At 41.0% G+C, this 26,044-nt stretch overlaps 1 protein-coding gene and 1 long non-coding RNA gene across 6 annotated transcripts in view; one reads left to right on the plus strand and one right to left on the minus strand.

Annotated features, from left to right (window-relative positions):
* The window catches only part of LOC307145408, a 1,105,317-nt gene that overhangs the window by 781,261 nt on the left and 298,012 nt on the right, over positions 1-26,044 (plus strand). The window lies entirely within an intron of this gene.
* ncoa6 (nuclear receptor coactivator 6) lies at positions 525-25,701 on the minus strand. 5 transcript variants are annotated; one of them, XM_079848096.1, is made up of 15 exons: positions 25,588-25,701; positions 19,441-19,695; positions 16,737-16,892; positions 14,664-14,786; positions 14,411-14,539; positions 12,477-13,349; positions 11,756-11,887; positions 10,262-11,627; positions 10,055-10,170; positions 5,012-8,455; positions 4,857-4,904; positions 2,882-2,915; positions 2,500-2,541; positions 2,049-2,194; positions 525-1,034 (listed from the first exon to the last, which is right to left on the minus strand). In XM_079848096.1, exons 2-15 carry the CDS (start codon positions 19,646-19,648, stop codon positions 982-984), a joined length of 6,870 nt encoding a protein of 2,289 aa, XP_079704222.1. In that variant the 5' UTR covers positions 19,649-19,695; positions 25,588-25,701; the 3' UTR covers positions 525-981. The 5 variants fall into 5 exon arrangements, with proteins under 5 accessions (XP_079704222.1, XP_079704224.1, XP_079704220.1 ...); XM_079848098.1 differs by having other exon boundaries at positions 833-1,034; positions 2,043-2,194; positions 11,801-11,887; XM_079848094.1 differs by having other exon boundaries at positions 833-1,034; positions 2,043-2,194.

The raw sequence follows: 26,044 nt of genomic DNA on the forward strand, positions 1-26,044 counted from the left end.
AGTGGACATTACCGTATATTTGAGTGAATGTCACCATGTATGTAAATTGTTTTCTTTTTTTGCAGAAGTGTTTTGTGGTTTTGACATCCACCAGCGGGGGCTAAATGGGGTTGCTACCCAGCCAACCCTCGAGGTTTCATTTTTGTAGTGAAATACATTCAAGAAATTCATTGCATATTAACTTCCATTTCCTGTGTGATGAATGAATCAGAACCATTATCCACAATCTATTTCTGACTATTATTTGATTAGACTTCAGCATATAAATCACATAAATTAGCAGCTTTCTGGTAGTCACAGACTGAAGCACATAATGAGGGTGTGTGGCAATTAATGAGTATGCACGCTAGCATTCAATTTTGAACTTTCCCAGTCTTGTCTTTAAACCTGTTCTAATTTAAGTTTGCTGCCATTTCTAGTAAATTAAATGAAACTTATGGTACTTTTGTATTAAAAACATCACAATTTGAGAGGGAGCTTCTATTAGCAGCATGCTCGTCTAGAGACAAAAACAAGTCAGATGTACACTTGTAAAAATAGTTTAATGCATGTGATCCGGGGGCTAAATGGGTGAACATTGGTGCTGACAGTATTGAAATACAGTTAATTCATCATATAAGTCATGGTGGGGAAGTACAAATTCTGATTCTGTCACATTATTATATTGTGATACTACAGACATGATTCTTCTATTCTTAGTCTGCATCACACGATTAATCTAGAATTGATCAATATTAATAATAATAATAATAATAATAAAAAAGTCACACCAAAACAAAGACATACAAACACATCATACACAATTCTAAACATCATCTCATCTAGTAGCCAGGGACAAAATACAGTATCATGATTAAAAAAAGAAAGAGAGAAAACTTCTGTACATGGTTATCTTGCTCAAGACCAAAAGGGAAAAACAGCAGATAAAACAAGTTCAGAGAACAAAAAAAAATAATGTACAATTCACAGGTTTATTCATGATTACTTTGACTTCCTTCGTTTTGCCTGGGTGGGACTGGCTCCAGTGTTTGATTCTTGAAAGAGGGTGGAAAGAAAAGGTAGATTAGACACATCTCAATCAGGCACTAGTGCTAACAGGTCATGTGATGCTTTCTCCTAGCCGAAACATCTTATGCTGGACATACCGTCAAAACATTACAGAGAGGAACATCCATTACTGGAGCAATTTAATCTAGTATTATCAAATTATTGCTTTTTCTATACACACTTATATTTTGCAACTCTTTTATATAAAAGAATCATGCACTACTTCACCACTAGTCGGCGCTGTAGGAAGCCATCGAGTACTGGAGCGCATGCATTCTTCACAACACGCCTGTTTATCTTAACATGAGCCATGACCGAGACCAAAGAGAGTATGTGACCGCGAACACACTACATGAACCGTGTCTCATACTATAATAAACTATTCTGAAGCGGTTGATTAAAGATCTAAGTGGTGTAAGTACAGATCTGTTATTGTTTACACTGTTGAAATGTTGTACAAAGAGGCTAATGTTGCTTATACCATAGTCCATCTGAATAATCGATTCTGATTGGCTGGAAGGTGTGCAATAAAACTGTTTAAAGTTTTGGTGAAAATCAAGCTTTTAATATAGTTTGTGTGTCTGTGTGGTGTTTTTAATATGCTTTAAGACAAACCATGTGTAAATTCATAAGTCGACACCATTGCTGAGTATTTTCTCCTTAAAACTGCAGTGAACCAAAGACAGTCTCAAAAACACGCTTTGAAATCGCTGGTGTTTCTGACGTCACAAACTACCTTGTAACCAATCAGATCAACGTGTGATCGTCAACGAGTGGATCTCTGAGCTGAGTGAGTGAGTGGAGGCGGGGCTCATTTGCATATTCATAGAACTGCATATACTAAATGAGGCAAGGCTGTAGAGTTACTTTCCAAGTTATTTTAATATTCTTTTTATATATTGTATGCAACTTGTATGCTATTATACAAACCATGAGCACTCAAGTAACCGACTAGGAGAAATCCTCATTTCCATTTAGTTGACTAGAGTGCTAACCTGTACCTTTTCCTATGTTAGATGAGGCTGACCCTGGCCTAGCAGCTCTTTTCCTCTGTCCGTTGTCGGATGCTTCCTCCTCAGGTTCCTTGTCTGTTCGTGAGCTTCGTCGACTAGGACCTTTTGCTTTCTCAGTGGTGGCTCTTGTATCCCTGGAGAAGGAAGAAGGGCAGTGGGGTTAAGAAATCAACCGAAACGTTCACAGAGCACGGTCAGTTTGCAGTCGTACAGTCAACTTGTATGCTATATGCACTCTAATTTTCTTTGCGTTTGGAAATCAACTGTTCTCAATGAAGAAAGTTACCACATCTGTCCCCTGTACAACTGAGGAATTCATACTTGCTGTTTTTCCTCATCTACCACAGATAACGTCCGTCCTGTTCATGACCATATTTACTGAAATGGCCACGCTGCCCCGTGCAGGGAATCTGAATCTACAGGTCTGGTATATACATACCTTGGGGCTAAGTTGACGGGCGTCTTTCTTTTCTTTGCCCATCTGTTATAGAAGTGGAAAAACAGCGGTAAACTGCTTTGATGCTGAACAACATTTTTTTCTCCTTGCCCATATTTTGAGTACAGATCAAATAAAAGAATGATTTCATGAATCATTCCATGATTATTAGTGTCATGAGGTGAGCTTATTCAGATTAACCAATACAATTACTCTTTGATTGAAACACTGAATCAACAAAAGTATAAAACATATTCATGTTAAAATTCAGGTAAAGAATAATGAAAATAAAGGTGAAAAAAGACATTGCAAGACAGACTTCACACATGATGCTTAACAAGTTTATAGCGTATTAATGACGAACGAGAATTACACATTGCCTTACCCTTGTTCTGCTGCAGTGGTAGTAACCCCTTGACCTGTAAATAGAGAGAACTGAAATTAGTTTTTTGTTAAACACTGATTGTGAATTGTATTTTCTCTATGTCAACTTCAGGCTACATCCCTGGGAGTTTGTCTGAGTCAAGCTGTTAGAAAGCGGAGCAAAAAGCATTAGTTCGGAATACAAGAAATGATTTTGGTCTAGGACTGGATCCAGTCTTGATTACATAATCTTTAATTAGATTAGCATACGCTAAAGCCTAAAGTATACTTCAGTTTTTGTGTGAGCTGACTAGAGCATGTATACAGTGCACATGATGGAAATTTCATCATCAGTACTCACACTCGCAGACACTGGACAAAGAAGAAACTGTCTAGTATGCATTAGGGGTTGAACAACTTCAGATTTTTTATGTGATGAAAGTCGAGTCGACGTCGACTAGTCGCTGATGCATCATTGATGACCAAATAAGCCTGAACCTCGAGCTGAGACTTGAACGCAGGTTGCCTTGTGCACAGCTATGGCATTTGACACAGCGCTCCTACATAACAGCTTATTTTATCAGTTCTTTTGTCTTTGGGTCAATATATTTCTCACAGATTTCTGCTCGTTCTAAATCAGAAATAGATAAAGCAGCTCAGTACACATTACATTTACATGCATGCATTAGTGAGAGAGCGATTGCGTGTGAATTAATTCTACCCGGCAGTGTCTCTCTACTAATAGTGAAGCTGTGGGTTTTGGTTACTAAGAAATATATGCTAGAACCTTTCAGTTTCTAAGCTATTTTATTGATAAATCACAGAACAGAGTTTACAATACATTTCTGCGCTACTGAATGATTCTGTGTGCGCGCGATCTGACTGCGATATGCGTGCTACTGTCTGTGTGTGTGCGTTATGCGACAACAGTTTAGAACGGCGATTAACTTACCTGTACAATAGGCTGTGTAATACGTGCATTCACACACTCAATTTTGAGCATCCAGATGGTATAATCAAACATATCTAATGAAGTGCTCACAGAGTATGCATTTATTTGTCATTTTAACCGATTTAACTTCAAAAGATTTCTTATCCTGTTTTGCCCTCTATAGGCCATGATCAGCAATTAGTCATCAAGCTTAAAGCGTGTATGAAAGAGCATTAAAGTCAACCCCTAGTGTGCATGTGATCACCAAGCGTACCGCACAAAGTGTCTCGATCGCCCCCAGGTGGTTGGTTCCAGTATAGGTCATAAACCCCGCCCTCTCCACATAGTCTAATGGGACGTGAGGCAAAATGACGTGTCATTTTCTGTCGTTTTTATCACGCTGATGTAAGTTTAGGTGTTCGGGTTTTTTTTTTAAATAAGTTTGGTTGTAGTTAGTTATTTGATGCTATAAAAATGGGAATGTGACGTCATGATTGACAGCTGTGTGACTGACAGCTTATCTGAGCGAAGTAGTCACTGAAGCACCAAATGACTTTTTTGGGAATTTTCGAGAGGAGATTGTAGCTTCAACTTTAATTTCTACATTTCCAAAACTGTTTATTTCACACCTACTTAATGATTTGCTCTGCAGTAAACTGTCCAAACCGTTTCTGCAGGAGTGTGGGCGGGACCTTGATATCACGGCTTTACTTCCCGCTCACTACTGCTCAGAATCAGGTCCCAAATCAGCACAAGATGTCAGCGCCAAATTGGGACATTGGCGGCTTCACCAAATTGGGACATTGGCGGTTTCACTTTTCTACAATGGAAGACAGTGAATGTGCGTCGTCCATCTTTTTTTACAGTGTATGGTGTTCGTGCACACTATCAGATGGAGTGTACTTTGAAAGACTATACGTTCAGCCGTATGCATACGCTAATCGTATGCTTAAAACCTGAAGCATACTTTGGGCTCAAGGTAGTTCACATACAGTATTACTGCCATTTGCCTGACTTTCATTTGCATGGGTAAAAACAGATTTTATATAAAAAATAAAGTCTTTACCAGCTTGGTCACATGAAGCTTGGTCTTCTTGTGCAGCTTCAGGGTGAGCTGTATAGTTTACGTTAAATAAAATAAAGAATAACTAAGAATTAAAAAATCATTCATGTTTGACTAGACAACTAATGAAATTACCTGTATTATCGTCAAGCAGTTACCTGAGACGCTAGAAGCATCAACAATTGCTTCTTTGGTTTCAGCGGAGTCGGGTACACTAGTCTCCACCAGTGAAGAAGGCTGCTGTTCCACAGAGATTTGAGGGGATGTTGCTGTGGAGGAGCCAGAAGATGTAGTGGAAGGTCCTGGAGCAGATGCAGCAACTGAAACTGTAGGCAAACTAGAGGGTGGCGAAGAATTAGCAACAGGACTGGACATGTGAAGCACTCCAGAGGTAGAGGCTGGCGGTGGCATATTAGACGTTGGTGTCGAAGTAAGGACTGGAGAAGGTGAGGGCACCGGTTCAGGAGAAGACACTTTTGGAGGAAGTGCAGATTGCGGAGATATTTGAGCAGCTGGAACAGCAGCTGGAACAGCCACTGGAGCAGAAGGCTGGAGTGCAGAAACCGTTTCAGATGTAACCACACAAGACGCATGTGTTGTGGCAACATCCACAGTTTTTCCTAACTGAGTGGCAGGGGTTCGCACTTTTTTATCATTGTCACTGCTTGAAGAGACGGTGAGAGCAGTATTTTTGCTTACAACAGTCTGGACTGAACTGCTTTTGGCTAAGACTGTTGTTGGTGAGAGGGGACTTCTGCGGGAAACAGCTGTTGCCCCTGGGCTAGAGCAAGCAGGTGGAGAGGCTAAACGCTGTTGAAAGGGTGAGGACATGCCAGAATGTAAGGATGACTGCCCAGCAGGACTAGGTTTCGAGCCACTGGCATCAGAGACACCAGGACTTGGCTGTTGAGTTGGTGGTACGACACTAACAGAGGAAGCCTGGCTTAAAGGTACTTGAACTTGAAGCTGCCCAATGACAGTGCGGCTCTGCTGAGTAGCAGCTATACTGACGGCGGGTGAGCTTGTCTGCATAGGTGTTGATGCTGGTGCAGAGGGCGATGTAGTTGACACAGAGGTAGGAGTAAGATGGATATTGGCAGAAACTATGGGACCAACCATTGTGACAGGCTGAGACATGACGTTAGTGCTTGACGGTACAGACGTAGCTTGAAATATGGAATACACAGGTCCTGTGATGTACTGTGGACGCGATTGTGCAGGATTTTGATGACGAATATCTGGAGGTCTTATGTTTTTATTGGGAACTGCCAGTACCTTGGAAACAATAGCTGAAGGAACTACAGAAGCAGTGTTGGTAGCAGAGCTAATGGGATTGGAGGTTACATAGACTGTGATCTGGTTTTGTTGAGTTGGTGCTGATGAGATGGGCCTTTGCAAGACTGTTTGAGATGGATTTGAGATGGGTATAAGATTGTGACTCGAACTTACTGAAGGGTTGGGAATTGAAGTGAGGCTTAACAGCACAGCTTGGTTTGAACTAACGCTTGATACAGCACTGACAGACTGCATGTTTGCACTGCTACTGGGAACAAAATTTGGACTTGATACTGCAGCAGATTTAGGTTTTTGATCCGTTTCACTTGTGCCAATATTTGTGCTCTGTGTAACAACAGGATTGGTTTGGTTCTCCTGAGCTAGGGGAGCATGAGGGCTCAATTTCTGCACAGGCTCTCCACCCACTTGAGGAATATTTTGAGATTTCATTGACAAAGATTGGGAACCTGTATTGTCCAATAGTTGATTCAGAGACGTTGGAGCATCTCTAAATGCTGGTGATACAGCAGAGCTAAGGTCATGTTGTGGTGTAGCCCGAGGTGGTTGTTTATCTTCAGCACGCTGTTCAACCAAATTGTTAGGCTCTTGCCGTCTGGGTTCCTGAGACGGCACCCGAGGGCTTGCCATTTTAGGTGCAGACTGCTCTCTTAACTGAACTGGCTGATGCTGCTCTGGCTGGCCATCTCTGACTGAATCAGCACTGCCAGGTTGGGTTTGCACAGAATTTAAACTCTGTGTTGATTCTCCAGGTCCTGCTGATGGTAAAGATGCAGAGGTAGTTGGGAGCACTGAGTTGGGACTAACCATCATGTTCTGTGGACTAACCATGATTTGCTGCTGATGTGGAGGTGCTGTCAGGGAAGTTTTGGCACCCTTCTGTCTTCCTGGGCTTGGAGTGGCAGCTTTTTTATTTGAAGCAGGGCTGGATCGTCGACTATTACTGGGACTAGCCCTTTTAGCTTGCCCAACACCAGTCTGTTTGTCTTGTTTTCCTCCAGAGCTTACTATGCCACCACCTGACGGATAAGACTGTGGGCCATTGTTGTTGCCACTGGTATTATTGTTGACTGGAATAGTTGCTAAGCTTGGTGGAGCCTGACCAATTGCTTTAAGGGTGGTTGGGTTAAGACCTTGCTGATCAAAGCCTCGATTAAGGTTTGGCTGCCGCGGTGGCAGAGGAATGTTAATTTTTGGAGGGAAAAGACCAGCAATAGAGGCATTCAGTCTCTCAGGGGACAGATTTATTTCAGAGGGTTCAGTACTAGGTGGACGGTTGGTTGGAGTTAAAGGGTGGTGATATGGTCGGGGACTGGCTCGGTTAGGGGTTTTAGGGCGGGAACTTTGGGAAGTTGGAGGAGCACTGGGAAAGTGAATATTATGTGAGCTAGCCATTGCTGCCACTTGCTGAGACTGCTGTTGAGGACTTGCTCCTGGCTGGTGGGGCACTGATAAAGGCACAGATTTCATTAAATGAGTATTAGGACCTTGGTTGGGAATCATTGGTTGATTGCCATTTCCTGACTGTTGACCAATTTCAAGAGGTCCCCGGTCCTGCAAGCTATGGTTTCCAGGAGTTTCCTCTGGTGGTGTTGGTTGTCCAACCTCTGAAAGGGGTGTCCTTCTCGCTGCCCCAGTGAGAGATGGATTCACCATGAGTGGCATGCCTCTGGCTTTATCAGGAGAAGGTGGAACGCCTCCATGCCCTTGAAGATCAATCATTACAGGCATGTTGCCCGGCTGCGATACAGGCATTCTCTGAGATGGATCATTGGGATTGACTAAACCCTTTGGCATGTGCCCACCTTGCTGTAGTGGCATTCGATTCTTAGCTTCTTGTTGCATTTTAAGCAGCATCATCATTTGTTGTTGCTGCTGCTGCTGATGTTGTTGCTGTTGCGTCTGTTGTTGTTGTGGCTGTGACTGCAGTTGTTGTTGGAGGTGTTGAGGCGGCTGTTGTTGTTGTTGTTGTTGTTGCATCTGCATTGACTGTTGTGAAGAATGAATCTGAGTCTGGACATGATGGGGTGCTTGTGATGTTCCAGCTTGGCCTTGAGGACCCTGCATACTCTGCATTTGCATTTGCTGCTGTTGCATTTGCTGCTGTTGAATTTGTTGATGCTGTTGTTGCATCTGTTGCTGTTGCATCTGTTGCTGCTGCATTTGTTGCTGCTGCTGTTGTAACTGCTGCTGCTGTTGCATTTGCTGCTGCTGTTGCAATTGCTGCATCTGTTGCTGCTGTTGTGGGGGCATGAACTGCATTGGCATTTGCTGTAATACCCTTTGATCTCCAGACTGACCAGGCTGACCTAAAAATAAAATGCAAGTAAATAAAAAGTGTCATGTATAGGGATGCACCAAAAACACCTTTTCCAGAACGAGTCCGATACTTTCATTTTTGGTACTAGCCGATACAGAGTACCGATACCTGTATCTTCACTGCCTTTGTAATTTTTAAATGTATTGGGTAGAGAAACCAAAAGAATATAAATCATATTAGTTGGCTTAATTTGTTCAGCTAATATATATTTCAGTTATTTTCATGCTTAATTAAGCCTGCTAAAATGTATTGTATGAGCTTCTGTTACTTTCACTGTTCATTCTATTGCTCTATCATATTTAATCTTTCATTTAATAGCACAGCACATATTTAGAGCTGCTCCAGAAGGCTCAGCGCTGAGGATTGGGTCCGTAGATCAAAAGTTTAGACACAACTCTATTCCAATTTTGGTACTACAGCAAAACTACTAGCCTAATTAATGTAAATTTAAAACATTATTAAAGACAAGTTCAGTCAGTGATTAAAAAAGAAAAAATGATCAAATTACAAATACCACAAATAAATACAACAGAACAAAGATTTTTCAGGTACAGAAATTCTGAAATAACACTGCATATTCATTACTGTATAAATAAAACATAGATGGATCTTTATAAAGTTATTCAATTTAGAGCAGTGAGTGATTTCTTTGTCCTTTGTTGGATTAACATTACAACACAGCAGCAGGTTTATTAGGCTGCTCTCCCTTTACGACCGAATGCACAGACCCCATGTGAATATACTGTCTACGTTCACTTGAGATATAACAGACTATGTTTACTGGGATACTCGCCAAGACTGACGTTTTTACATAATTTTGTGTGAATTTGTCCGTACAAGCGTAAGACGTAAAAGAGAATTCAATTCAGTATTCGCGCGTCGTCTGAGACAGCAGCAAACACTAAGACGCGGGTTTTCTTCTTGACTTGTAAACGTCCTGTAATGATATAGGGAACCACTGGTTATACATAAATCTCAAAGCAGTTCATGTTTTACTTGTATATATGATTTATTTTTAATCCAAATGACACGTGTGCTGGGTGAACGATCGGCAATCAAGAGCAATCAAAGATGTCTGCGCTCTCTCTCTCTCTCTCTCTCTCTCTCTCTCTCCAGTTAACATTAATAATAAGCTACATGCCTCGTTTTACTTTCTTTGCCATTGACATCTGACTGAACTGCAAACTTTCCACTGATGTCTGTGAAAAAGGGATGCGTTTGGCAAGCTCACAAGTTTGCCAACTGTGTCGTTGCGCACTCAATCCACAGCACGTTTTTCGCTTATCAGCTCGCGCACCTCTATTTTGTTTAATATTCCACTAATTAGATAAATTTACTCCACAGACATCTTTTTTTTATCCCCATTATTCTCTCTGTTGTGTTTCTTTGTCTGGACACAAACACTGTGCACACGCTGCCTGGTATCAGTTGTTGGTATCAGAATTTTTTTTTTCTTTTTTGAGTACGAGTACGAGTACAAGAGCACAGTATCGGGCCCGATACCAATACTGATATCGGTGCATCCCTAGTTGCACAACGATTGATTAAAAACAATCAATCATCGAACAAGAGAGATCTGATTATTTACCTGGTCGATTTGCAAATTCAGAGAGTTTGGAGTTAGAGTCAAGGCCGGCCCCTTGATCACTACCCAGCCCTTGCATCTCTACTTCCTCCATTCCATGAGGCACTGAATCCAGACCACTAAGACAGAGATAGATAAACATTGTAGTTATTTGCAACAGTGTCATTTACTCTGCTCCAGTGTAAAAATCAAAGGTTAAAAAGCCCTTACCACAGACCATCAGCAGACTGTTGTCCTTCTCCTACTTTTGGTTTTTTCTTACGAGGAGGTTTTTTCTTCTTAGGTTTAGCCTGGTTAGCAGCAACCCCACCTGCTCCTTGCTTCCCACCAGGACCAAACTGGCTGGCAGAAATATCACTTTGGAGAAGATTTACTAACAAGGGACTGGTTAATGTCACATCCTTGTTTACTGGAAATCCCCCTGCTTGCCCACATGGGCCTCCAATTTGCAGCTGACCAGCAAACTGAGGATTGAAGGGCATGCCATGACCAGGAAAATGGCCATTGCCAACCTGTAAATGTTGAGAGCCCAACATGCCCTGCTGTTGTTGCTGATTCTGCAGGTCTGGAACCATCTGTTGGCCGATATCAGGATTTCCACTTGTATCTCCAAGCTGATGTTGATGCTGCTGACCAGCCTGTTGCTGCTGCTGCAGCATCACCTGCTGTTGTTGTTGTTGTTGCTTTTGCTGAAGCTGTTGCTGTACTAAATGGTGATTTCCTGGAAGTCGCATTTGAGGCCCATGAATTCCCAATGCTTGGTTGGGGTTGCCATTAATTGGAATTTGTTGAGACTGTTGTTGTACCATTTGCTGATGGGGTTGCTGCTGTAGCTGTTGTTGTTGCTGTAGCTGCTGTTGTTGCATTTGTGACTGTTGTGGCTGTTGATGTTGCAGTTGTAGTTGCTGCTGTTGTAACTGTTGTTGCTGTAGCTGCTGTTGCTGTAATTGTTGCTGCTGTTGTTGCAAATGAGCCAATTGTTGTTGTTGCTGATGCTGTTGCGGAGTCATCTGTTGCTGACCCATCTGAGATTGAAACTGTGGCAGATTACCTTGAATATTGGGTGAAGGACCTCTCATCATCTGGCCTGGCATTACCCCAGGCTGACCTTTTGGCCTCTGTATCTGACTAGCTACAATGTGCTCCATCATAGCATTTTGCTGCTGTTGTTGCTGCTGTTGTTGTTGCTGTTGCTGCTGAAGCAATAATGCCTGGTGTCCCGGTCCTCCACTGTGTTGGTTTTGGTTTTGCATGATCCCTTGACCCTGTGGTGGCATCATTTGCTTGGGAGGAGTCATTCCTCGTTGCCCGGTATTCACTGGCCTGGACAGGACAGTCTGGCCTCCTGTTTGGCTTTGTACAAGTTGACTCTGTGAGGAAACCACTGCCTGTGTTTGATGTTGGGTCTGCGGTACACCCATCATTTGAGCCGGAAGCCCTTGCTGAGGTTGCCCCATACTTCCTCCTGAGGGGGTGCCTGGGGGTTGTGCTGGCATGCCAGTGTGGTGGGTCATTACAGCACCTTGAAGGGGATTTGACTGCATGTGGTTTGGCCCTGAGGCTGAAGACTGGACACCTATGGAAAGATTTTCAGAGGTGTTGAAAACTAATTAAAGTTGTATAGATAGATAGTGGGCATAACTTCAAATTTCAATAGAACAAAAGCTTAATTAAAACAATACACTTTACATGTGCACATCTTACCAGTGTTTGCAACGCTCTGATTATTTTGTAATTGGGGTGTACTACCTGCTCCAGTGGTAGTAACCTGTCCTTGTGCAAAGTTATGATTAACAGGAGCATTTGGGAACCCCATTGGCATTCGTTTGGGCATACCTGCAAAAGTTATATAAATTCAAATACAAGCAGCCAAATAGGCTAAATAACAATTTACAGGGTTCATACAGATACTGTAAAATGAAATTGCGGGACTTTCAAGGACTTTTCAAGCACTACTTTTTGGATTTTCAAGGACTACAATCAGAGATCGCACTTATCAAACAATATCTTCAGTATGTTTTAAGGATTTTTTAAAGTGAAATTACAGATATAAAAGGTATCCAAAATACAACTTACAACGCATTTAATAATATATATTAAATACAAAGTTTATAATGGCTATTATTGTTCAATAAAGAATATTTTATATAATAATGTTGACGTACTTTGTATCGAGGAAAGGTCTGATGGGGGTTTAACAGGCGGGCTGCAGTGTTAATTTTGTGTGAAAAGATTGCATTTTTGTTTTTTCGGAAAAAAAAAATTCATACATATTGTATTTAAATAAGTCAAGCACTTTAAGTACCTCTTCGTAAATATGGCTGTTTTCAAGGGTTTTCCAGGACTTCAAATTTCAAAAAGTCAAATTACCTCGTACAAACCCTGAATATAATATCACTTTTACATTAAACAGCTAAAGACATACCTCCCATTCCACCTTGAGAAACCTGTCCATGTTGAGGAATGCCCATAAAGCCTGGCTGAATGTTTCCTGGCTGTCCCATCACAGCTCTCCCTGGAGACCCAACACCTTGTGGGAACCCCTGGGGGGTTGTGGGACGTGGACCAAGTTGCCCCTGTCCCTGTCCCATCATTGGAGGAGTTCCAGGTGAGCCCTGTTGGAAAGGAGATGACGACGACCCAGGGGACTTAGCTGCAAGATTGCCTTGCGCGGCAGAGGAAGGGGGCAGAGGAGGAGGTGCTCTTGAGACGACTACACCTGGTGCTCCCTGAGGGCCTTTGGGCTGAGGGGTGGCAAACTGGTTTACCCCTGTCTGCTGCTGCTGTTGCTGCTGTTGTTGCTGCAACTGAAGTGGTGTCATTGTATTGAAAACCTGTCCAGCCTGCTGGCTTCCAAATGGATATGGTGGTGGTGGATGATTGGGCGTCTGAACCGATGCCAAAGAGGGTGGACGCTGCCCCATTTGTGGCTGTGGGGGGGCTTTCCTCCAACCTGGCCCCATGGGACCCTGGACAGGTGGTGGTTGGAGAACACCAGAGGGCAACTGGTTCCAGCCAGGGGGTACAGGCATCTGGTTAGAGGGGTTGAAAGGACCACGTGCACCACTTAGTTGAGCCAGCTGAACCTGCTGCTGTTGGTGCTGCTGCTGCTGTTGTTGTTGTTGTTGTTGAAGTTGCTGTAGGGCTGCTGGATTTAACTGTCGATTTGCTTGCATGGCTTGTATGTGATGTCCCTGTGGGCCTAAGTTGCCGAGTGGAACATGTCCCACTTGAGGATGCTGGAGTTGTTGTTGCTGTTGCTGTAAGGCCAGCCCTGACAGCATGGGATCCATTGTGTCTGAAAAAGAAAGGTGACAGATTTTGAAAGGTAAAATGAGAACTACATCCCTGTTAATAACCCTTTTTTGTTGCTTTGCATAGCGACCTTTAACCCACAAATCACCTCAACTTTTACTTTTAAATTTGATTAATATCTGTCTTAGGTGATCTGGCAACAGAGGAGGAGCGCCTACTCTCCTGTAAACCAACAGTTGCACTACGGCTTGAAACTTTAGTTAAGTGTGGTTTAAATTCTTATCATCATTAAATTAGGAGACATAAAAATAAAACTTCACAGTTGCTTCAATTTCTTCAGTATGCCTGATTTCAATATAATATAGTGACAAAAGCTCATGTGAAGCACAAACCTCCAAAGTTAATTTGATGCATGTACTAAAACTTAAATTCAGCTTGAAAAATTACATTACAAATTAAATTACAAATATGCTTGCATTTCTTGTTAGGAGCAAATTCAGGAACTACCCTTCCCATTACAGTGCGATATTTGAATGGGTCATTAAAACATTGACTCACTTGATTCGTTCAAAAGGCAGATTCATTAATCAACGAAACACCGCTTTTGCTCGGCGATGCACAGCGGCTCAGCTCTGACTTAGTTTGAAACAATTGTTTGTAAAATCAACATCGCTTATTGCTTAACTATATCATGTATTATAAATATTAAAAACAAGAACTAGTAAAGGCACTTTTTTTTTGCGCCCATATCTCGAATTTTCGTGCCATTTATGCTAATTTTGCTGTATTCTGACTAACTAAAACACCTTGGATTGGCCATTGTGTCTCAAGAAACAACAGATATGTCTGTGATTGGCTACATTGCTCAACACTGCAAAATTCGTTGTAAATGGAAACCGTTGACGCTCTCCAAAAAACAAACCCATATACGCACTGGGTTGTTTGTGACCCACTAAAAATATGCTATTACTAGTTTTAGTTGAGGGTGCACACTTTAGCAGAACCAGGCCTGATCAGGTCAGTCGCAGTAGGGCCGTGTGGAGCTTAAAAACAGGAGTCATATCACTGAATTAACAAATGTCTTGTGGACGTTTAAAGCATTACCTGTCTGTGAAGGTGGTCTTGGTGCTCTTGGTTGCATCTGTCCACCACTATTGGGTACCATTCCCTGTGGTGCCATGTTAGCCCCAGGGGGCATCATGGACACCGAAGGGTTATTCATTCGCATTCCAGCTGAAAAACAAGCATTTCTTCAGCTTACATGTGCCTAATGAAAGTTAAGTCATCCTGAAGACCTAGATTAGTTTGTTCAGGCGTGTCTGATTAGGGCTTGAGCTAAACTCTTGTGCATAATTACCCTGGCCCTGCTGCATGGGGAAGCCAACATCCATCCTCATCTGACCAGGTGCACCGAGGGGTCCGTTAACCCTTACTTCTTGATTTCGGATCTGCCCAACCGCAACGTTGATAGCACCTTCACCTGTATGAACCCGTCAGACGAATCAACACATTTGCTGATTGTAGAACATATGCTGAAATCACACTTATAAGTAGACGTCATAATAACGTAATAATGCATGTGACGCCACTGTCAGCCGGAGTGACTGCGGTAAGTGGCAAAAAGACTGAGCGGCAGGATTTGTTTTAAGCGCGAATGCCGCGAAAAACACACAAAACACATCTAAAACGGGAAAGAGCTTTGAGATTGACTATACAACTAGATTTGACAAGAAATCTGAGGTATATTTTTACAGACTTCCAAAAGCTACAGAACAGAGAAGCAAATAAATTGCAGCAATTCATAGAAACAGCTGGACTCCAGGCAGCGAAAGGTGTTTTTGTGTCCATATGCTGAATTTAGGGGTAAAATCACACCCTAGATATTGTATTGTTATATATGGTATTGGCAACTCATCAATTAAATATTTACCATCGTATATTCTGCATAATTGGATGTTTTTAAATAAATATACAGGTTTTAGGGCTGGACGATATGACGATATATATAACATTGATGAGTGGTCACATGGATTTAGACCTTCCTATATTGTATTTATATAAAGTGTTCACAGGCAAATTTGCTTTATGCATTTCCCCGGCGTGGAAATCAGGCACATATAAATGTCAGGAAACACGAATCCTGGCTGCATGTCAATATCCATGGATCACTGTATCTGTGGTAAGAGGTAAGGTACACTATATCGAGTCCAACCTTTAGTTTAAACCGATAATCGTTTGTTTTACTCGCATTTTCCTCTATCAAATCCAGTCACGCAGCAGCTCTTTTGCCACTCAGTCCGCCTGAGGGGGGCGTGATCCGCCGGGAAAGTGACGTCAGTGCATACCCTCTATTACAAAAATACAAAGCACTAATAAAGTCAAAGATGCATTGCAAGTAGGGCTGGGCGATGAAACGATAACGATAATTATCGCGATATAATTTTTCTCGATAAAACGATATCAAGAGGTCGATAAATGTTCGATAATGTTTATGCGCCAAAAGCGGAACGAAACTCATTTGAACCGCGCGCCACACGGACCCTTTATCCGTGTTTATAAGTCCAAACGGCAGCGCAGCGCGAGCTCACTAGAGCAGATGCGTTTACTCTGATCGCTCTCGTCACGAGATCCAGTGAGAAGCGCTTGAATTCAGTGAAGAACACAAACATCTCAGTGATTTAAACCAGTTTAAAGGCAGATGAAACAGCGCTGACAAACAGGAGAAACACTGTGCGCAGAAGGCTTTTCCGTCTACAAATTCCCATCATTTACCATGGATTTACTGTGACGTTAGCCTAGTAATATTAACTGAACCATGAAATGTGGGATATACATATTGAATTGTATTACATTATTAATGTAGACGATGTATTAAAGGACTGATGGAATATAATTACAGTATTTAATAATGTATTTAGGCTACTGTTTTTCATACAAATACCATAGAAACCATAAAGTTACATTTTGCCATGATAGTGAGGTTATCATGATCTAAATGCATGATACTGGATGACCAATGGTTAAGTTTAATAAAACTCAAACAGTCAGAATATTACATTTTACCAAATAAAAATTAGCACATGCAGAAACTAAGAAATGAATTGTCCAATAAAGATATTTATTTTGTTAAGGAAAAATGACAAATGTTTGAATGTTCTACCTCAGATTTGTGAAATGTTCACCAGTTTGGCAAGTTTTTGTCATGATATGTTCTGGCAATAAAGAGTAGTTTAAAACCACAATTAACGCTCTGGTTTCTACAACTTTCACTTAGGAGCAAAAATCTGCCTTTAAACTTGAAAGAAATAAAGATTTGACTTTTATCGTGATAATTATCGATATCGACTGATATTAAAAAAATTATCGTGATTTTTTTTTTGGCCATATCGCCCAACCCTAATTGCAAGTGGTTTGGATGAGCCAAATGTACCTTCAATCTGCACAGAGAGGATGCCCAGGTCGCGCAGCTGCTGCTGGTTGTTTTGAGCCAGGAGTCGCAGTCGCTCGGCCGCCTCTCTGGGGATGTTGAACGTGACACGCACACTGTTCCACGGCTCCACGCGCTCAGGCTCCAGCTTCTTCGTACCTTCATGAGACACAAAGTGGAGGACAAGAGCAATATAAGCCAACAGAGATGGGAAAAAAGCTTAAAGACCCCATGAAAACAAAACTGGAGTTTGGGTCTTTTAGTCTATGTCTGTTAGCTTTGTAATACAACAATACAAGAAATAAAACTGCACTTGTCAAGCCATTTCATGAAAAGGAACCTAAAGAGTCCTAAACTGCACATACTAAACACTGAGCAAAGACAGCATGAAACTTTATATTTTTTAAACAAACAGCATTTAAATCAAATGTATAAACTCTAAAAAATATAATTTTCTGGTAACACTTTACAACAAGGTTCATTAGTTGAAGGATTAGTTCACTTTCAAAACATTTTTTCTGATAATTTATTCACCCCGATGTCATCCAAGATATCCATGTCTTTCTTTCTTCAGTCGAAAAGAAATTAAGGTTTTTGAGGAAAACATTCCTGGATTTTTCTACACAGAATGGACTTCAATGGCAACCAACGATACCAATGTTCAAAGAAGGTTCAAATGTCCGTCTCAATGCAGCTTCAAAGTCTCGACACGATCCCAGTCGAGAAATAAGAGTCTTATCTAGCGAAACGATCGGTCATTTGCTAAAAAAATTAAATATATATATACTTTTTAACCACAAATGCCCGTCTTGTACCATCTCTGAGATGCGTCACGCATTACGTCATCACGTTGGAAAGGTCACGAAAATAAAAATAATAATAATAATAAGTTAAAACAAGGATGTCACGATTTTGAAGCTGGAGGAGAAAATGAGATGACATTTTTCACCCTTCCCTCCTTTTTGAACCGGAGAACACAGACAAATAACTTAGATGACGTGACACGTGACCTTTCCAACGTGATGACGTAATACGTGACGCATCTCAGAGATGGTACAAGACGGGCATTTGAACCTTCCTTGAACATTGGAATCGTTGGTTGCCATTGAAGTCCATTCTGTGTAGAAAAATCCTGAAATGTTCATGGATATCTTGGATGACATCGGGGTGAGTAAATTATCAGCAAAACATGTTTTGAAAGTGAACTAATCCTTTAAAGCTACACTGTGTAATTTTTTTAGTTGATTCTTAGCAAAAAACACTTCGTTCTTTCAAAAATATATGTGCTCATTAATGTATATTTACTTCTTTCAAGTAATAAAGTATTCTCGTTAAGTTTATAATCTGCCATTGAAAGTAGGCCTGCATACGGGTGAGGGGTTTGAATGCCGGTCGCCATGTTGCCCCTCCATCTTGAAACTACATTAGCCAAAGAGGGACATACCTGTAAATTCAAGCTTCGCCTTTCGCGCTTTACACTCAGTGACACAGAGACGAATGCGAGGGTGAGATTACTCGCGACTGCTGGCAGATTTGAAAGATTGCTGATGGAGGATCACGCCTATTTTCGAGGACTTGTAGCAGAGTCGCCAAGGAAGCGAAAGAGAGAATTAAAACATCAACGCGACAGGCAAATCAGCAAGACCAAAGTCAATATTGGAGTAACTTTTCCCAGATGGAAAGAGCTCATGAGGAGCAAAGATTTTAAAACGGACGCCAAAGTTGCCTGCTTTCTTCTCGGCAGGTAATCCAGCCTATTTGTGTATTATAGTTGCTTGTCTAACCATAGCATGGTTGTGCATAACGCCAGAACGACCTCTAGTATAACTTGCGTTACTTTTCCTCACGTCAATGGTGGAAAAATATTGTTTACCTTGTAACATAAATCTGTGCTGCGACGGATCACAGGTGATGAATAGTTTTAAAGGCGCAATTGGACTAAGTCGAACTGGAAGCCATGTTAATCTTGGAATAATACGGCCACCGTAGGAGTTAAAACGCCCTCGAAATTGAAAGGAACAGAAACTAATATTCACTGGGTAGTTATATACAATTTCACCGCTAGATGGGGGAAATTATCACACAGTGTAGCTTTAACATTAGTAAATGTATTAACTAACATGACCTAACAATAAGCTATACATTTGTTACAGTATTTATTAATCTTTGTTACTGTTAGTTAATAAAAATCCAGTTGTTCATAGTTTATTCATGTTAGTTCACAGTGCATTAACTAATGTTAACAAATACAACCTTTGATTTTAATGTGTTAGTAAATGTTTGAAATTAATATTAACTAAGATTAATAAATGCTGTAGAAGTGCACTTCATTATTAGTTCATGTTAACTAAGGTAGTTAACATTTGAAGAGTTCAGATGCAAAAGCCTCTAAGTGCCATCTGAAATTTTCTTCTAGAATGATCATTTTTATCAAGCTTGTATATTTAGGTTCAGTAATTTCACTTTAATGACAATTAATAAGTCATTTTCATTGCCATTAAAGTGAAATAACTGAACATAAACATACAAGCTTGATAAAAATGATCATTCTAGAAGAAAATTTCAGATGGCACTTAGAGGCTTTTGCATCTGAACTCTTCAAATGTTAACTAATGCACCTTATTGTAAAGTGTTTCCAATTTTCCAGTAGAAATGCATCGTTCTCATGAACATTAATATTAATCAAAGTTTCAAGCCAAATCTTGACCTAGTAAGAGCATATCAGGCATCCCGTTTAAGATGGTGTCCAGCTTCTGCTGAAAGTCCTCATCATTCATGTTCCCTGTGAAAGCAACATAGATAGTGGAGTTTGTGGTGGGGCTGCGGGAGCCGTCGTCTCCATCTTCCACTCCGGAGTCGTGATCCGCGAGCGAGACGCCTCGGGAGAGCTCAGACGAGCCGTGCTGATGCGCCATAGCCCTTCACCAAAAGAGCTGTGTGGCCTCTGGAGACTGAGACACTGCTGGGAGAGAAACAACAAGGTCTGTCACCATCCATGAGGAGGAAACCATCAAGATAAATAATATACTTTCCTTAGACCGTGAATACACTACGGTTCTACGATTATCTATCATGTGTAAATGCTGTTGTTTTGATCTTCCTATTCATCAAAAAATCCAAAAAATAATTATCACTGTTCCCACAAAAAATATATGAAAATATTTAAAGTACCCCTATTATGGTTTTTCGAATATTCCCTTTCATGCAGTGTAAATAAAGCTGTCTGTGAATGTAAACGTTCTGCAAAGTTGTAAAGTCAAAAGTGCACGATAAATAAAGTTATTGTCTCCCAAAAGAAAGAATCGACTCTGAACCGATCTGAAGTCATCCGGAATTCGAATCCCACTGCGTTACGGTTCCACGTCACTAGATAAGACATTTGCATTGTGCGTTGTCCGCCCGCGAACAACTTGACCAGGGGCCGGTTTCACAAAGCTATTCTAGACCTATAGTGTTAGACAAGTCTAAAATTTGCTCATAGACTAGTCTAATGCAAGTTAGACTGTTTCACAAAAATAAAGACTGACTTAATTTAGACCAAAAAAAAAATAGACACCTCTTACCCCCAGGCTAACTTAGGTCTAAGACTCTGTTACCTTGGCAATCTGGGCCGCCTGACCAAACCAGTAACAATCAGATACATACAAACTGCCAAAAGAAAAGGGAAAATGGCTAATAATTTACACATTTCTTCTTGTTACTACATTCTCCACTAAATTTCCCAAGTAAAATGTCCTTGTAACTGTTATACTCCTCCAACAAACACGTTTTCCGCTGGGGTAAACTGCACTGAGCGGCTGAATGCGCTTACTCGATCCGCCATGTTTTTTGTTTTGAAAACAAGTGTCTTATTTTACCCAGAATGCATTGCAGTGTAGTCCTACTTAAGATAGTCAGAGTCTTCAGTGCTTTGTGCAACGGTCTGATTTAGATGTCTATCTGAAGTCTGACTATCTACTATATCTAAGCCATAGTCAAAGTCTATCTTAGTGAAACCGGCCCCTGAGCTCAACACAACATTTTACTGACGACTGCTTCTCAAATCTCTGAGTTCAACAAGGGATTCGCCCAACGCTTGCTCGATGGGTCAGTACCCAGTTTATTTAGACCAACTTGCTCCTCAGAATCACATCCTGCAAGTATGATTAATTAATGATGTATATATTTTGCGTATTTTACTTTCGCTTTCAAATTAGCGCCAATTCGGGGGCGGATTGCTTGAATGGTGAGTTCATGAGCCTATTATTCTTAATGAAAAGCACAACAACAAAACATTACAATGACAAACTCGCTTAAATAGGCGCTTTTACATTTCGCTTTGACACCAAATATTCCGCCATCATTTTGTCATGAAATCTGACTCCTGCTGCGACTCTCGTTCAGCTCACGATTTATTAAGCAGACACGTTCAGTTTTATAATTGTAGTGTCTGTTCTCTAACTGAACTAAATTATTTTATTTAAAAATAAATCAATTAATATATTTGCATCGACGATGGGGCAAGTGATGTAACCGGTGTAGCTTCTGAACAGAACACCGCCAACACCGACTATCGTAGCAAAGCCTAGTGTGTAGCTTCCGACATGTGCTGTAAGCGGTGGAACAATCCCAACAGACTGGGCCGCCTGACCAATCAGAGCAGAGTAGACCAATCACAACAGACTGAACCATCTGACCAATCAGAGCAGAGTAGACCAATCAAAACAGACTGGGCTGCCTGACCAATCAGAGCAGAGTAGACCAATCACAACAGACTGAACCATCTGACCAATCAGAGCAGAGTAGACCAATCACAACAGACTGGGCCATCTGACCAATCAGAGCAGAGTAGACCAATCACAACAGACTGAACCATCTGACCAATCAGAGCAGAGTAGACCAATCAAAACAGACTGGGCTGCCTGACCAATCAGAGCAGAGTAGACCAATCACAACAGACTGGGTCGCCTGACCAATCAGAGTAGAGTAGACCAATCACAACAGACTGAACCATCTGACCAATCAGAGCAGAGTAGACAAATCACAACAGACTGGGCCATCTGACCAATCAGAGCAGAGTAGACCAATCACAACAGACTGAACCATCTGACCAATCAGAGCAGAGTAGACCAATCAAAACAGACTGGGCTGCCTGACCAATCAGAGCAGAGTAGACCAATCACAACAGACTGGGTCGCCTGACCAATCAGAGCAGAGTAGACCAATCACAACAGACTGGGTCGCCTGACCAATCAGAGCAGAGTAGACCAATCACAACAGACTGGGTCGCCTGACCAATCAGAGCAGAGTAGACCAATCACAACAGACTGGACCGTCTGACCAATCAGAGCAGGGCAGCCTCTCGGAGAGGAGGGATTTAGAGAATCATCATATTAGGATGATTTCTGAAGGATCATGTGACACTGAAGACTGGAGTAATGATGCTGAAAATACAGCTTTGATCACAGGCATAAATTACATTTTACAATATATTCAAATAGAAGTTATTTTAAATAGTTCTTATTACACGGCTCTGTAGAATACTTGATTCTGATTGGTCAATTGCGGCACCCAGCGGTGTGTTAATCCCAGATAACAACGGCTGAAAACAGAAACACAGGCTCATCCGGGTCTCTGAAGTCAGGAGCGCTATACGCTCGCTAGGAACGGTTTTTCTTAGTGGAAGTTTTGCATTTGGTGAGCTAATAAAATATAAAAAATATTGTACAGTTATTTAATTATGCCATCCTGTATCGTGGACTCGCTCTCTTGTTTCATACAAACGCACACTTGTACACTGTTGGATTATAAGACAACAAACAGGTACGATTTTAAAACAGTTTAATCTGAAATCAATATCTCTCATCCCCTTAATTATTTATGTGGCGAAATGCCGTGTAATAAGTGGTGTGACTGTACACCGTATAATGTCCGTCTAGTTTGAACTTGCCGCCCTAGAAACTGCTCTCTCCGCGAGCAATATTTCATGTCTAATTATTTACTTATGTGAAAGTATCTGTGTGATAAGCAGGATAGCGTATATCCGGCCTGCAAGACTCCTCACGTCGGGCTCCTGATCACCCTGTCAGGGTTTATTCTGAGATAACAACCGGCTGGATGTGTATTATCCCATTCTCTTACGTAATAATACTTCACAATATTACTGTTTTTACTGTATTTTAGATCAAATAAATGCAGTCTTGGTGAGCATAAAGTCCAGTTCACACTTCCAGCGAGGAATCGACCCTCGTTGATGACTATTTTGCTGTGGCCGGATTCGCTCTAATTTCGTACACAGACGTATTACACTGTGCATCAGAGAGAAGGAGGTGTCGCAGAAACAACGGTCACATAGTTCTATCCTGCATGTAGCTTACTTTACAATACTTTACAATAAATAACAGTCATAATGACTATAGTTTGTAATTATACAAACCTCCACGTCAGCTTTGTATTTTATATTTTATATTAATGCAATAAATATAAGGATTTCCATGCAAACATAGGCTAATGTTTGATCAAAATTATTACACTAACAATAAATCAATAAAAACTCCAAGAACAAAAACATCAAGTAATACCATATTGTCTGTATTTTTTATTTTTAGTATCTTAAACTCTCCTGTCCAAGCAGCTTTTCTGTTTGTGTGCGTTTAGCGCCATCATACGACCATTATAACGAGATTAATGAAAGAATACCGTCTTTCTCATTTATTTAATTCTGACATATTTAACCACGGCTGTTTCTCATGTCTTTTACCTCGGTAAATGTAGGTAGCGCAACAGGTAACAATGTTGACAGTTCATCATTACAAGGTGATGTCGACACTAAATTCGGCTGATTCCATCAACTCCTATAGTGGGAGTTCGGGAGTCGACTGGGATCGCACACCCCTACACGATCCCATTCATTTCAACAAAGAGCGGGAAACTCCCAGCGGCACGAGCAACAGTGACTGTTGGCCACTGGATGTAGGCGTGTCCAGTGACACGACAAAGTTGAGATGAGTTTATGCAACTTTATGCAAATTAAGTGCAAATTACAACCAGCAGTAGTGAAGTCAGAGGACAACTTGTTGTTTTAAAGTCCCCCTGTAGTCAATTTTATCCCTTAAAACTCATCTTTGATCACCAAAATGACACATTTAAACGTTTTTTTTCCCTTGAAAATAAAATCTTCATGCCTTAAAATAGCTTGAATGTAACTCGACACCCTTGCCTCATGCGGTTCTATGAATATGCAAATGAGCCCCGCCTCCACTCACTCACTCAGCTCAGAGATCCACTCGCTGACGATCACACGGTGATCTGATTGGTTACAAGGTAGTTTGTGACGTCAGAAACACCAGTGGTTTCAAAGCGTGTTTTTGAGACTGTCTTTGGTTCACTGCAGTTTTAAGCAGAAAATATGACTTGTTTTATACATGGTTTGTCTTAAAGCACATTAAAAAACACCACATAGACATATAAACAACATTAAAAGCACCACAGGGGGACAATGTGGCCAATATCAGATTCCAGTGTGAACAGATCGTGGTCCCGGACTGACCCACATGCGCAAAAGTGCGATAGAAATACGTCACGCATTTGGTCTACATTTACCTGCAGTCTGAACAAAACCTAAGATATCATTTCTTGATATCTAAAAATTTAATATTTTGTATGCATGAATGGCAGTTAGGGATGCACCGATTTGGCCGATAACCGATAATTCTTTATATTTGAATGCCGATAACCGATATATGGGCCGATAAATCTAAATCCAAATTTTTATATAATTTTTGAGAGCCTGATAACAAAAACAAAAGTCTCACCACCATTCAAATCCACGTCCCAAACACACAATTACAATGTTCTCATTATTATTTTATGTAGCCTATATGACAGACTTGCTGCATTTTCCTTTTTGAAGTGATTCCAATCATATGTCAAGCAATTCAAACCCATCATGTGGAAAAGTGCGCATCTGAAGGAAATAACACATTATTTATCGGCTTAAATATCGGCCAAATTTTCTTATCGATAACGATAACATTAAAAATGAACATATATCGTCCGATACCGATACGTTGACGGCATTTGCTCCTCAACAGTAAATGCTAAATAACTTCATACAGTATTTCATAATACGCGATAAAGCAAGACACCAGGAAACAGTGACTGAGTTATATTATGAGGAGACTCTGTTTAATGTGTACTGCAACAATAACCAGCCTTATAAAACTACTGAGGAGATACCATGGTATAGGAATGGTAATATCAAATTGTAATACTATGATACTTCGACATACACACAACGTTTCTTTACCGAATAATAACATATATAACATAACATATCAGCCAGTCAAAGAGCGCACAGTGAAACAACACTGACACTTTATGATAACTCCTGACACTTCTAATGAGATGTCAGATATTGGTGTGAGGTGCCTTCAGAAACACAGAGAGGAGTTTCACTGCAGACTGACCACACTGTAACTCTTAAATATCCATTACACAACACCAAGAACATTATTAACCTTGCAATTAGTGATGGCTTCACTCGAAGACCTTCATTTGGGTTTATTTCTCTAGCATTAGCATTAGCAATTTCAAAACAAAGACAAACCACATCTTCACTTAAGCACAAGACAAACAACACAACATTACAACGACTTTAAAGCTCATATCTGGCGCGTGCAATCCTAACAATAACACCGTAGCGAACACCTGCATTATTATAATGAGTTTACCTCACTCCGGCTAATGCATTAGCTACACAAACACAGAGTCGCTATCACACTAATATAAGACTGTTTTCTCCGTGCACTGCACACACTTAAGTGCTAATTTCATGCTAGTGTTTCTATGAGGCAATGAGGAGGTAAAATCTCACCGTTGTCAGTCCATCAGGAGTGGTTTTACTGCCGTAAACAGGTAAATGCTAACGGACGCTAGCGGCGCGCTCTCGAGGCGGCTGTGCACGTAAGTTGAGCGCTGTGCTGAGCTCTCAGTAACGCAGGAGCGGCTCCGATCACAGAAATATCCACACAGAGAAACCACCGGCCCAAAACACGGGTGACCGGAGGGGCGGGTGAGCGGGTGACCGGAAGTGAACGCTCGCCTGAAAGACGCAGCTTCCGCTCCACGAACTCATTAAAAGATACGATCTTTTTTTTTTTTTTTTTTTTTTTTTTTGAGTATTGTCCGCTTTGCTGAATATGAAAACATCTTCATTTTGCATTTCAGCTTCATGTAAATACATTATACACGAACTAAACAAATATCTTGATGCATTACCCTAGTAGTTTCACATTTTTAATTACAACATTTTTTTCTTTTTCTTCGTAGTG

This window comes from Squalius cephalus (genome assembly GCF_949319135.1).
Source record: "Squalius cephalus genome assembly, chromosome: 18".
NCBI lineage: Eukaryota > Metazoa > Chordata > Actinopteri > Cypriniformes > Leuciscidae > Squalius > Squalius cephalus.

What these genes read in the sequence shown, in the direction of transcription:
- ncoa6 (XM_079848094.1), bottom strand. Translation starts at nt 19,648, where the DNA reads ATGGCGCATCAGCACGGCTCGTCTGAGCTCTCCCGAGGCGTCTCGCTC. An exon ending in TTCTCAAGGTGGAATGGGAG is followed by an intron (nt 11,888 to 12,476) that starts GTATGTCTTTAG and finishes TAACTTTTGCAG; the next exon opens with GTATGCCCAAACGAATGCCA. An exon ending in TGATGCTTCTAGCGTCTCAG is followed by an intron (nt 4,905 to 5,011) that starts GTAACTGCTTGA and finishes TAAACTATACAG; the next exon opens with CTCACCCTGAAGCTGCACAA.